Here is a 14,606-nt window from a genome sequence, read left to right on the forward strand (position 1 = left end):
GAGTGTTTGTGATTTTTCCCATTAATTCCGCTTTAGAAAAAAAATCCCAGAATTTTTTTTCCTTCGTCCATGTTTACTATTTTTTCCGTCGTTGTGATGTGGTGATGTTGTAACTTAATAAATTTCATCCCGTGTGTGGAAATTGTGTTATGTTGCTATGCTTTCATTATCCATTGGTTTTTTATGTCATCTCTACTCCTAACCGGTACCATCATAGGCATGAAACGGTATTAAAAAACCATCATAGGCATAAATTCGATACTGGTGTGGTTACAAGAATGGCATTTTGGATCTCGGCCTCCATGGAGGCTGAATTTTTGAAAAATTCAAAATTTAAAATGTTTGATTTCATAAAAAACTGAAAAAACTTGTACAAGTAAACAAGGATGTCAGGTGTATGTATGTAAAATTTCAGTATGAAATACGTTGAAATGCGACATGTACAAAAAGACAAATTAATGATCTGGGAGGATGAATATTGTCATGTGTAAAAAGGCCTCAGATTTGTCTTTTTTGCACAGCCTCATTTCAACGTAATTTGTCCTAAAAATTTACACACGTGTGCATTATACCTTCATGTATCTATGTATTTTTTTCATATTTTTTTGAAATGTAAAAATATGAATTTTCGTGAATTTTCAATTTTGCAATCTCCGACGTGGTTATTCTCTTCAATGAGAATGGGTAATTTTACTGTATTTATGCCCGACCTACTGGACTTGAGCACATAAGTCATGCAAATTGTAGCGTGGCACCAACAGACTGCTTTGGATTTTTCTCTTGAGGAGAAACAGTACTGTCTCCTCGTGGTACGATGGTACATGGCCAGGCTGTTAGTTGGGTAGCTTGATGGGCCGCGGGTACAGGATGGAGACGTCCGTCAACTCCACAAACTGTCACAGTGCTGGGTGGGCCACATGCATACATTAAAATGGCAAAGCATGTGCCACGATCAGATTGGGTTTCATATCCCGAGAATGATGGGCGGTTCACGATACCGCTACCACGCGAGGACGAGTGCTCCTTCGAGTTTTCGGATTCTGCTTCTACTTACTTGCCATGTAGGGTTAACATCTTCAGTCTTGCTAGTGTAAGCCAAATCTGCTACAGCCAATAGGGCCTTGCATTAATCAGTTAACCGCTTGTCGCCTAGTACATATTATCTAGCGAGTCTAATTCTAGCTAGTAAAAAGGAACGGTTTCCAGCAACAACCAGTCAAAGAGAAAACGGGTCCAAATTTTACAAGCTTATATGATCAGTCAAAACAAAACATAAAGTCGCATCAGTTCATAGCTGACAAATCACACACCACAACACACAAATGGAGAGCAACAGCAGGAGCAGGCAGGGTGCTCATGCCACCCAAGCTGAATGCCCTCTCTTATTTATTTGTCTCTGTCTCAAAGCTTGTGCCAAACAAACCGAATCAAGCCAAACCAAACCAAAGCAAATCAAGCCAAGCCAAGCCAAACCAAAGCAAATCAAATTGAACTGGAAGACGCACCGCCACACCATGGCAATGCAGATGCAGATTTCACACGGACCAATCAAGCAGCATCAAGTAAGACAGCAATCCACACAAACGTGTACACTCCAGAGAAAGCTTCAGCTAATTAAGCGTCGTAGCACATAGGATCGACGTGCTTGTAGCGCTCAAATCATGGAAGGAATTGTTTACCTACAATGAAGCATAACAAATCGTTGATGATAAGATTGATGCCTTAAACATACATAGTATCCGAACTAGACTAGTACAGATAGAATGGTAAAAGTAAGTTGGCGAGCACACTAAGTAAGTTACTAATGAAATGAGACATGGACCAAACATATCTTACCTGAGCACGGTGCCTCTTGGCAGGTGGGCTTTCTTGTAGTATCGCGAGTGGCGTGTTTCATAGAGCGAAGGGTCGTGTTTCGCCTCCAAACCGTCCCACTTCAGGTTGTCCCACAAGTCCTTCTCACAGTCCACCTTAGGCCGCTTCCTGGCGCTGCCGCTGACGGCCGGCAGGCGGCTAAGGCCCCAGCAGCCCCTAATCTTGATGGTCTCAAGATTGGGCGCAGACATCCTGCTCCCACAGATGCCCTGTAGAGTGGAGAGCTGGTACAGGTGGATGTGCCTTAGCGTGGGAAATCTTATAATTTCCCGCTTCTGTTGGCGCTTAGGGTCCAAAGGGAAGACTTCCTTCAGATCACCGCAACACACGATCTCGAGCGTCTCCAGGCTAGGCAGGATGTCCATATGCTCAGACAAGGGAAGCACATGTATGAGCCTGGGGCAATAGTCCAGGTGCAATAATACTAGGTCTTCGAAGGATCTTCCACTTGGTTGGTATGTTGTACTCCAGTTCCAGATGTAGCACGCCATAGGGAGCTGGGATGCCCAGAGTGTAGACAGCCAGAAAAAGGTGTGCTCCCCACTTCTTAGTTGGGGAGTAGCAAAGACAGAGCAAAGCTTGGGGCACCTCTCAACTCGGCACCATATAAGATTCCTCCACGTTGCACCTTGTGGGCATGGAATGCAAGTAGTGGAATAGCTATCATGCACATACAGCATCCGTGCATTATCACACATGAAAACAGGGGCTAAAGCAACACCAGTATCAATCCTTCGGGCGTTGTATTGTTGCTGTAAAGATCCTCTTTCCATCTTCTCTTCGCCTTGCATGTGGAAGTACCAGTCTTGAGGAAGTGGAGTAGGAGTAGGTGGACAAGCCCACATCCAGCTGATCACACCTTCGATAGTACTGATAGCTTGCGGTTCTTCTTGAAAGACATCACTTGCATATAAGTATTGAGCAAACTGTTGCTGGCTCCCGATGCCTTGAGTAACTTCACCGCCACCAACAGCAGCTCCACTGGCAGGAGATGAATCAATCTCCATGTATACAAAGTTTCTCTTAATTTCTTGCTGAAAGGGCAGAAGCGACCACATGAGCCTTGGATCCACAACAGATATGTACCAATTAAAGTCAAAAGATGCAATACGCCCGGTGCCTAGTTGCGATTCCCCAAAACCAAGGATGGATGATGATCCTCCGGCAACACTAGCCTCCTTGGTCTTCTCTTCCCAATTGTTCTGGTTAGGTGATGCAGATTGGACAGTGCTGATGTGCAACTCCTCCAAATCCCAAACCATTTCATCGTACGCTGGCCATAATATTGCATGGAGCTTCTCGCAGCCCAGCAGCATGACACGCTTGAAGTTTGGAGCTTCCACTTCTCTGAGGTCAAGGGTTTTCACTGCCGTGCCCGAGAGGTCCAGCTCCTGCAGGCTCCCCAAATTTCCTTTGAGAAGTATACTCTTCAACCGAGAACAACCCCGGAAGGAGATGCTAGATATGTTGGCAGCAGTTGCAGCTATGTTGATGAAGCTAAATGACTCGAGCCACGGAGGCAGGACGTCGTTGATGAAGCTAGATGTCGTAAGGCTGTTTGTACTAGACATATTGGGGAAATGTGCTTGATTAGTTGTGTCTTCGTTCTCCATAGGGACCGGATCAGCTACTGTTACTCGAAGTACTACAAGGCTTGGTCTACCGCCACACAAATCACTTATGCTCCCATGCTTGACTCCTTCCACATTCAGCTCCCTGAGGTCGACCATCAACCTCTTCATCATTTCCGACAGTAGCCAGTACCATTCTGTATACCTCAGATCCATCACCCATAGCTTCTGGAAACATGACATGTCTTCATTGTGGCTTGGATGCTCGTCATCATCTGTGATATTTGTGCAATGGTCCAGATGGAGCAATCTTAGTTGGGCACAATGGACGAAGGGAGGAGATGCAAAACTGAAGGTGCAATGAGACAGATGTAACACACGCAGCTTGCTACTTTGTGAATGTTGGAACATGCCAACTGGCAATATTGATGTTGTATTTGTTGGTGGTTCATCTGCAGAAAGGAAGAACGATGTGACCTGTGGAGGCAGCACATGAGTTTTATCATTTCGCAGTTCTTTGTGAGTGGTGAAATTCCAGCGGTTAACATGTGAATCATTCAATACATGTAGCAAAAAAGCTGCAGCCTCATCAGATCCTATAACAGGTGAATCCAAGCTCATGTTTCTCTGAAGAGAATTGCCAATGTCCCATGCTGATGCATTGTCTTGGCCCTGTATAATACCATCACAGATCCAATAGTTTGGTGCATGGGCCTTCAAATCTGTAGCAATCAGTGCCCTGTATATGAGGCACTCCATGACTATCTTGTGGCTCATATCGTCGGGCTGAACAATCCCAGTGCACTTGGCAACATCCAAAGCCTCTTCATGCAGTATATCTAGCACTTCAACTTCAGATTCAGGAGAAGCAGATAAGCGAACATCTGTCTGACTCTTCATCTTTACCTTTTCCCCATCTTCTAATCTGAGAATCATCCGAAACCTCCCGTGCCAGGTCCACAAGACCTTGTTACCCAAAAGTGATATTACTGGGACACCACACTCATACAAATCAATGTATCTGTTGCTTCCGTTGTGGAAAACCACCAGAAATCTACTGTTATAGAGTTTTCTGAATATTTCAATCCTGATATCTGCTATCACCTCTCTGGAGCCTTCATCTTTCCCATTGAAGTCGTCGTCCTTGTCATACTGATCGAAGATGGCCATCACGGACTGCGGAAGCTCCAGCTCCTCCGCTACTGCCTTTTGCAGAGACCTCATGCTTTTCCACGCGGAGCAGTCCACATGGATAACCTTATCAAACTTGCTCGATCTTGTTGATGATTTCAGGCGTTGGGCTACCAGATTGAGAACTGTGGATGCTCCCAATCCTCTCCAGCCCTTGAAGTAGATAACGTTTCCTTTGCGTGCATCCTCCAAAACATCAACTATCTCTCCTGCTGCGGCATCAATGTTTTTTGCCTGGATCTTAATCTTCTGCAGTGTTCAACAAGAATAACACCAAATGAGGCTCGCCATTTTTAGCTTTATTTCTGCAAGTCTTTCATTTCAAACTACAATGCGCATCATAACTAAAAAAAACCATAAATCAATTAAGACATAACTTATGAACACAAATAAAAGCAAGGATCAAGTGGTGCATATAAAATCATGCAAGTGAGTGATAACTGCATAATCACTGATCAACTTGTAAAAAATTAAGTGCCAAAGACCACACTGAATATGCTATAGATTTTTCAAACTTCAAATGCTAGCAGAAGCAAGTGTAAATAAATAGGAGAAAAAGTTCTCGCCATGATGGCCTTTAATTGTTGGGCATACCACTACTGAAGATCCGATTGGAGCTCACAGCTCACTAACTAAAGAAATTAAGAAAGTAGGACACAACTCTGCAGCATTAATCACTGAAGATAAAGGTGAGTGTTACATTACCTCTGGAGGCATGATGAATCAAACCAATCTACTATTTTGGCTAGGATCTAGTTCGCACTTAGCAACAAGGCCAGCAGCTTCATGTCAAACGATGTGCGGCAGCAAATTCCTTCCTTTCCTACACATTTGAACAAGTTAACATCATTTCTCGTTAAAGAATTGGTGACTTGTACAGATTTGGCGAAGGAATTAACTAATCTGTAGATATGTATACAAAATGATTCGGGTTGGTACCTTGATTAATTCCGGCGCTGGCAGAAGCCTAGATAAATCGATGAGGTGGACCAGGAAACTGGAAGTTGCATGGAGACATGTGCCTTGCGTAGAAGGAATATGGATGTAGCTTCGCTAGCTAGCAAGTACAGGAAACGGGACGAGACTTGCCTGCTCCCTCGGCGTGTGCCCATCCGTGCTCCCGCATACGTGGCTTGTTTTGATTGGAACAAAATAAGGCCCGGCCCCACCCCCTTAAAATCAGGGGGGATGATTAGATAGAAAAAGAAAAGGAAAAAAGACAGCTGTAGGATGAAGTGGGAGCACGGATGGGAGCATGGTAAGGGAGCAGGCAAGCCGAATCCAAGGAAACGGGGCATGCATACACATATGTGGTGGCATTCCTTGCGTCTGCTTTGAGGGACGAGACTTGCCTGCTCCCCGCGTGTGTGCCCATCCGTGCTCCCGCATACGTGGCATGATTTGATTGGAACAAAATAAGGCCCGGCCCCACCCCCTTAAAATCAGGGGGGAAGATGATTAGATTAGAAAGGAAAAAGGAAAAAAGACAACCGTAGGATGAAGTGGGAGCACGGATGGGAGCACGGGGAGGGAGCAGGCAAGCCGGATCCTGCTTTGAGCGCTTTTTCTTTGTGCTTTGTCTCTCTAAATAAAAGCTGTGAATTCCTTGCTTCCCACACACCGCATCCATCATTATATTCTTTGCTTGCTGTGTTTAAAGATACACAGGGAAATAGTAAAGCTAAAGATAAAAATGGACTGCTACTTTGTTGCCTGTCATCCCATCAGTAGACCAAGTTATGCATCACGCTATATCTCGTCCGTCTTGAGTAACAGAGAATGACGCTTTGGCAACCCAGACTACCTCTGAAACATAAATCTAATTAACTAATTCCTATGTGCATATACTTGTACGCCATTATCATATAGCCGAAAATTGCATTTTGGACCACATACTTTTATCATATAACCATGTTCTAGGGAGGTACCCTTAAATGTACATTTTAGGAGATCTTTAGTTGGGGAGCGTTGGAACTCCTCGCTACACTTGGTATGGAGGTTGATGGAGATTCAACTATCCGACCAACCTGATTCCTTTCACTGGAAATTAACCAGAAGTGGAGTGATTATGGTCAAATATATGTATATGGATCTAATTAATTCTGGCTCAATCCCAAAATCAATACATATTTGGAAAATTAAGGTTCCCTTGCGTATCGAAAGTTTCATGTGGTTTGTCCACAAGCAAGTGATCCTCACCAAAGCTAATTTACTAAAGCAATGTTGGGTAGGAAGTGCACGATGTTGTTTTTGTGATCATAACGAAAGAGTACAATACCTATTCATAGATTGACCTCTCGCGAAATTACTTTGACGAACTATTCATATAGCCTTTAACATTATTCCTCCAGTTAGCATTGAAGCATTATTTGAGATGTGACTAGATGGAGTAGATCATATTACTGCGTCTCGTACTTGGATTGGAATATTTGCGCTTGTTTGGGCTAGCTATATGGAACTGCAGGAATGATATGATCTTTAACAGACAATATATTTTAACTTTCTTGCAGGTCATCTTCTGAGCTACGACATGGATCCGTACGTGGTCCTTACTCACTCCTACGGACTCCAGAAGCCTTTGGTTACTGGTTGCAACTAGTACGAGATGGTAGCATGGGCTATATTCAACCGGTTTGGATGGCGGTGTCATAATAGGATAGGCCACTATTGGAATTTGCTTGTATGCCGGGTGCAAGTATTTGCCGAGAGCCAAATCTCGGGCACTCGGCAACCTTACGTATGCCGAGAGCTGCACTCGGCAACAATGGGTTCAGACAAACTAGCCCATGTTGCCGTGAGAGGCTCCCGGCGAAGCGGCTACACCCGGCAAACACTACGTACGCCGAGAGCTACACACGGCAAAGACTAGCAACGTGGCATGCTCGTTCGCACCTGACGGTGCCGTCAGTTTCTTTAGACTTTACCAAGAGCCGAATATCGACACTCGGTAAAGACTTTTGATGACTTCTATTTTCCTTTTTATTTGGGTGTGATTTTTGGCCTCTATTTTTGTGTCTAATATTTAATATCTTTTAATGACTAAAGTGTCAAAATACCATGACTTTTGATGACTTATGTTTTGGGTTAGATTTTTTCCAAATCTCAACTTCTAGTTAATTAAGCACTATTCTCTCCGTTCCTTTATGTAAGGTGTATTATTTATGCCACAGTGACCAAGGCAAGTAAATCAATTAGACCAGATAGAAAGAGATACTTGCAACATGGAGAAATATTATTACCGAGCACGGCTACAAACGTAGAGAAGACCCCTAGAGCAAGGGTTAGGACCTGTACCGAGAGGGTTATCGGTAGATGCAGCTATTACCGAGAGTCATAACATGGATAAGTGGGTATTCACTCGATGCCAGTCAATGCGATAAACCGCCGGGGTCACCGGAAGGGCACACGGTCGGGAAGCCGCCCGAGGGGGGTCCGGCAACTAGACCTACATGCGTGTGGCCCAGGCATTTGTACGAAAAGGTGGTGTGGTGTATGAATACTCTATGCACATCCTTGACGTGGCAGACACCTACCCCCTCTCGGTGTCGGTCAGCGCCGTAGACCGTCCGAGGCCACCTCGTGGCCGCTCGGCCGGAACACCCCCTCTCGGTCGAGTGTAACAATAATAGTAAGGTGATTAGTCAAGCATGTAAAAATGATGAAAATAACAACAAACAGAATAACAAACATTTACCGGCTATGGAAGGAGAAGTATCCTTTACCTAGGTTACGACCTTTACCGAGAGTAGCACTCGGCAAAGCAAACTATACCGGGAGGAACGCTCGGTAAAGCTAAGTATTACCGAGGATCGATACTTGGCTCTTGGTAAATACTATGTCAACTTTCTTTTTTTAATGTTTGTTTTTTGGCTCTCTCCTTTTGTGTATAATATTTCATGTGCTTTAATAACTAAAATATCACTTACCACTACCCCCTCGGTGCCGGTCAACGCCATAGACCGTCGGGGCACCGGATGACCTCTCGTCCGGGAAGCCGCACGAGGGGGGTTCCGGCAGCCGCCCCAACATCCGTGTGGCCTAGGAATACGTAAAAAAGGGTGGTGTGGTGTCTGAGTAACCAGTGCACAACACTGACGTGGCATATGCCTCACGTACCGGACAGACGGGCGGGAACGTCGATCACTGGATGCGTGTTGTCCCCTAGATCGGGCCGACGGTGGGCGATCATGTGAGGGGATGTGTCATGGAATCGTCACGGCAGATGTCCTCGTGAAAAGGACTTAGTCGCAAGGCCAGCGCATCTATGTAGTAGTTTGAGAGGGGTTGATCGGAATCGAGAGATGCGACACAAGACAAGGGTTTAGACAGCTTCAGGCCTCGGAAAACATCATCCGGTAATAACCCTACATGTTGTTTGTGGCTAGGTCTCATTATGATCATGAGAGAGTCGCCGCAGTAAGCCGGCTCTCCCTTTGTGTCTAGCCCTAGATATTGTTTCTTGTCCTCCTCCCTCTTTGGGGAGCCCTGCCCCTCCTTATATATGTTGGAGGGGCGGTTTACATGACTAGTCCTAGTTGGATTAGGATTACTCTATTACAAGTGAAGTCCTAGTCTTGCTTCCTTTGTAGGAGAATATTCCTTGTGCTTTCCTCATAAACCGGCCCACCATAACATGAACCGGCCTTCTGGGCCACCGGGTTTTGTCGTTCCTCTGACCCACACGCCGGGTCACCCATGAGACTCCAGGCTCGGGTAGGTCACTTAGTGAGTCGTCCAGTCCGGCCGGGTTATACTTCCGGCCGGGTTACACCACGGGGTATATCCCCGACATTAGCCCCCGGTTTAATTTGGATTTATCCATGTTAAACTGATCTGCAACATAAACACAAGAACAAACTTGGCGGCTTGTGCTCCGGGTTAAAGATTCTTATAAACCGGCACTTGATCATCCTTAAATTCTTGTCATTTCTTCCTTCTAAAAAACCAGAGTCAATAGACCAGCTTCATAATCAATTTTCTTGTAGAAGATATTTTGTAAATAAAGAATCCATTTGAATTGGCCTTCAATGCTCTGAGCTGACAAAAATATTGGTCTTCAAATATTCAACTGATATTCAGCCGGTTTGAAAATGTAGAACTTGCCGATCTATGATTTCCAAAATCGCAGGGTTATAAAAACTGATAATTTCGGGTCATGATTGTTTCCAACGCCGGTTCATGATTGTTTGCCAATGCCGGTTCATGATTGTTGCCAATGCCGGTTCATGATTGTTGTAGACACCGGGTTATAATGATTGGTGATGCCGGGTCATATTGAAAATCGGAAGATATTTCTCCCTTATATCCATACTAGTAAGCTTGCACGTGCAACGCACGTCTCCGCTAATGCTCTTTTCAAAGATTCATCCACTCCCAATCAAATATACCTTGTGTGCATGTCTCATACTCACGTATACTTATGTTGTTGATGGTAGTATAAGATGACATACATAAAAAACAGCCAACGCCGCCGGAGACAACTACCCTACTATCTACACGCTTCAAGCACAGATCTGAGGTCCCCCCACTCCCCTGTCGCTGAAGTAGCGGCCAGAGAGGGAGGGAACCGTCGATCCAGCCGTCGGCGGAGCGAGGGATCGAGGGGAACCTCCTTTTCGCCTCTCCTGTCACTATAGCATGGGGGAGGGTCAGTCCCAACCAAGAAAGCTCCAGGTGCTCGCCTCTTTGACGAATACCGTTGAGTTTCTTTCTTTGTATCGCTATGTTATATTAGGTTTATGAAAGTCAAACTTTAGCTCAAAAAAGTCAAACTTTGATCAAACTCATAGAAATAAATTAACATCCAACAATACCCTAGATATTGTGCCATCCTTGTAATTCCCAAAACAGACAAACGCCCGCTTCTCCTCTCGCATGCCATCTGTTAGCCACAAATGCTCATGTGTGAGAGAGATGCTGGAGGCACAGCGCCACTGCTCACGCCTCTCCCTCTGCACTTTCTATGCCATTGAATTTCAAAGCCATCCACAAGATCGCCTAGGCGCCTCACCACCAACCAAGTCTCCAGGAGCTTGTTGATGTCGTCTCCGAGCTAGTGCCACTTTGGGCCACCGAAATCAGTCGAGGTAAGCTTGCGGTAGGCCTAGTCCGAGAGAACAAGCAAGGGTTTGTAGTACTCATCTTTACAGAAGCTCGGAAATGCCTGAACAGTCTCATAAACAAAATCATGCATGGCAATAAAATTGTCCCGGTGACAAAAAATGCCAATGTAAATAAGTGAACGAATGTGTTCATCATTAGTTGTTGGTGTCACATTTTCCTGTAAAAATAATAAATATGTAAGAATGTGAGCACATGGTTGTCAGTGCCCAAAAAATATATTTTATGTGTGAAGAAACGACACCCACAGGGCATCTCCTATAATTGTGATCAAATTAACATGAGGATCTTGCAGCATCTTCAAAATGACCCCTTGCGTTCACCCTCCCGGCTTGATTGAAGTAGCCCTCAAAGAGTCTATGGATGGATGGCTTCCCGAACATCAGCTCGTATGCAGGCACCAGCATCCTAGTATTAAGCACAAACATAATATAAGTTGGACGTTTGGAGTTATTTTTTATGGGACGTTCAGAGTTAGTTAATTAGGAAATCGGTTGCCCACTTTTTAGATCAAAATGCCATTATCAATGTTTATCAGAGTCAGTCACTTTTGACAGGACATTCAGAGTCCATTTTTTAGATCCTTTTACAGCCCAAGCTAATTTTTTAGACGCCATGAGTTTAATCCTTAATCTCTTGCATCGGCCAAGGGTTCAAATTGTAAGTTTCAGCTGTATGTGTAGGAAAGAACTGCAATCAAAAGGGCAGTGTTGGATGAACAGGGAAAATAGAGCTCTTATATTAGGCAGAAATATAAACCAAAATTTGATGAACATTTTGCAAATCTTCTACAACATGACATTTTTTTTGATAAACTACAAAATAGGAAAACTCTGACCAAGTTAGCACACAAATTACAACAAAGTAAACAAGATATATATTATCTTCTCACAGCTATGCTGCGTTTTGTTTTTCTTGCAAGACCGAGCTTTGTGAATTAACATTAAGGTTTCATAGGTCCATAAGAAATAGATTATCTGAATTAGAAATGCTAAAATATATAGCTCTTTTACCTAGTCAGGAAGCCATATAAATCCATCGTACAATGCTGCATGAAACTTCAACAAATCATAATTAGTACACAATTCCAGGAGCAGATGGGTAAAGAACAATACAGAATTTTGCAAATGAAATCAACGCCTACATCAGTAAAGTTCTACAATACACACCTGCAGATCCTCCCCCACTCCTTTCCTCATCCAGCAATGATTCATATACCACAACCCTCTAAAATTTCAGAGACCTCTTTTGAGCGATAAACTCATGTTTCCTCGGTGCCGTTGTTGCTTCCATTCAACATGACAACATAGAGTGCAGCACGCGGTTTCTTGAAACATCATATAAATTCTATCAAATGCAATATTTCTATGCACTTTATTTGTTTTTGTTCTGCAAGATTGGACTGAATTGATGAACTAAAAAGAAATTTTGGTATATGACACCACAATAAGCACTGGCAGCTCCCAATATAATAACCCACTCGATAAAGAGGCAAAATTAGCTAACAATGCTTCTCTTCATTGGAGGTAAACCCGGTTCCTCCTCTGCCACAACAGGATTATGCTTAATTAAGTGCCCACAGCCACACTTTATAACCCCCACCGATTAGAAGGACACTGCACACAGACACATAGGCTTTCCCCTTGTTGGTAGGTTTATAGCTAGTGTCTTAACTCTTAAGTGCCTTTCGAACCTAAAATAAATTGTGTACTTGCATACATTTCACTTGTGTTGTTCAACAAAAGGCTAGTAGATGGATTACCGAATTAAGGTGCAAGCAACAAAAAGGGTGATTCAGCAACCTACGAACCATAATATGTGGGGAAGTCGGCAATCTACAAATCAAAGCAGCGTGAGATCATCGTGGTCAGTTCATCATTCTACGAATCAAAAAGGTGAGAGCTCATGCAAGTAGCTAAGAAGAACAACACAAACGTTTCCTTCTTCAGCTTCTCCTCATGCTCATCGTCCTCTGCGGCATAGTCATCATACATATGTATGGATGTTCTGAGCATCTCTGAAGATACCCAACAAAAACAGTTAACACACATGCATGCATACGACATTACCAGATTCACGACCTTTGAACATAGTCATAGCCTAGATCAATCAAATTGTCGTAGTAAAACTTGAACGACATGTTACCTCATCGATCTTGTATGTCTCCAGGGCCACCAGTACATCACCATACGATCTCAACCCCGTGGCGATGTTGCGGGGCGGGCGGCTCCGGCTCCAGCGGCTCCCGCGGCGAGCGGCTCCATATATATGAAATATGAATTGAAGAGCATAAAATGGAAAATCTCATTTAAGTCGATTATTAATCCTGTAACAACTTTTAGTGAATTCTCTAAACACTAATTAAAGGTCAATTCCTTTTTTTGCGAGTAAAAGGAATTCCATTTTATCAAAAATATGAAAATTTGCTAAGCTGGATACCATATAGATATATTGTAGGACAAACTTTGATGCTCGTAAAATCGTTTATCACCAACCATAGTGACCCTGAAATATGGGGTTCAGAGCCGTTCAGCCCTACAGCAATGATGTAAACATTTGGAAATATAATTGTCATTTATTTTATAAAATAAAATAGAGTACCATTTCTTCTTTATGGAGTGGACACACATAGTAGTTCAAAGTTCATACTTCAGAACCTTCAAACTTGACAAATATAATGTAACTGGAAATCGACAAGCTTATCATCAAACAACTACCGATTGGCAGGATAACATTCAGAGAAACATATACTGAATTAATCTCATAGAAATTCAGAGAAGCATGTCCTAAATTAAGCCTCACGACAAAGGATGCCGCTTGGTGGCTAAGGCCTCAAAGTGGCGGCGACAGCGGCGAGTGAATTATGATTATGAGTAGAATAAATCAATATAGACCATATGGTAGGAACGTACGAAGCAAATGAGTAATGGGATAGAATGAATGTGGAAATCCTGTAGTAACAAGTTCACCCAATGCACCGTTTATCTGTTTCAAGAAGAAAATGGTAAAATAATTACAACTGAACGGAAGAGAAAATGCATGGATATAAAGGACGGCCATTGAAGATCCAGATAACAAAATTGATATATTTATTTTGCATGCTTTCCAGAGAGAAAATACTTAACTGAAATCTGAATGTCTGAACCAAGCATAGTTAACAACATGGTGATGGTTATGTAATAATCAATTGCATATGGTGGAGGTTATGTAATAACCAAGCACAGTTAACATGGAAGTCTCGAATACCTCGACTATCAGGACCATCTCTTCCAGAATCATCCGGCGACATGGTTCTTGGTATTAGTTCACCTTTCCGAATCCTTGGCACCAACTGCACAGTGGCAAATCAGTCTAAGAAGAGATTGGGGAACTCTGTAACTGGTTACATTGCATGTCAGTGCCAAATAGCACTAAACTATTGATTTGGTAAAACTTCATTGTTGCACAATAGTTGCTTAGATGTCAGAACAAAATTAGAATGCCCCATTACTGACAAACAGTATAGTAGAAATGAAAGCGTCACAACATCTGGTATTGTAATTGGAGAGAGTTATTACATGTTATCTCGTGATTCACCTTCCCTTTGGTCCCGGTGACATGGATGACCATCATCCACGCGATGGCCTCCTCCAGCTCGAGAATCTAACCAAATCCACCCGCATCAGACAACACATTCCCCATCGTGATTCAGGCGGAGCATGAGGAGGGGACAAACCTGGAGGTAGCGGTCCATGAGGTCCCACTGGTTGCCTGGGTTGCCGGTGTGTGTCCGCACCTTCTGCGTGAGAGAGGAGAGCTGCCCAGAACCTCATCGTACTCCCCCTCCGTCGCGGCACCTGTAGCCCAATC

At 43.6% G+C, this 14,606-nt stretch overlaps 1 protein-coding gene across 1 annotated transcript; it reads right to left on the reverse strand.

Annotated features, from left to right (window-relative positions):
- Nucleotides 1–1,099: 1,099 nt before the first annotated feature.
- On the reverse strand, nt 1,100–5,727 carry LOC123043281 (uncharacterized). Its single transcript, XM_044465690.1, has 4 exons — nt 5,577–5,727; nt 5,343–5,460; nt 1,837–4,886; nt 1,100–1,679 (listed from the first exon to the last, which is right to left on the reverse strand). Exons 2-4 carry the CDS (start codon nt 5,352–5,354, stop codon nt 1,676–1,678), a joined length of 3,066 nt encoding a protein of 1,021 aa, XP_044321625.1. The 5' UTR covers nt 5,355–5,460; nt 5,577–5,727; the 3' UTR covers nt 1,100–1,675.
- Nucleotides 5,728–14,606: the final 8,879 nt, after the last annotated feature.

Source organism: Triticum aestivum, chromosome 2B (genome assembly GCF_018294505.1).
Source record: "Triticum aestivum cultivar Chinese Spring chromosome 2B, IWGSC CS RefSeq v2.1, whole genome shotgun sequence".
In the NCBI taxonomy this organism is placed as follows: Eukaryota; Viridiplantae; Streptophyta; class Magnoliopsida; order Poales; family Poaceae; genus Triticum; species Triticum aestivum.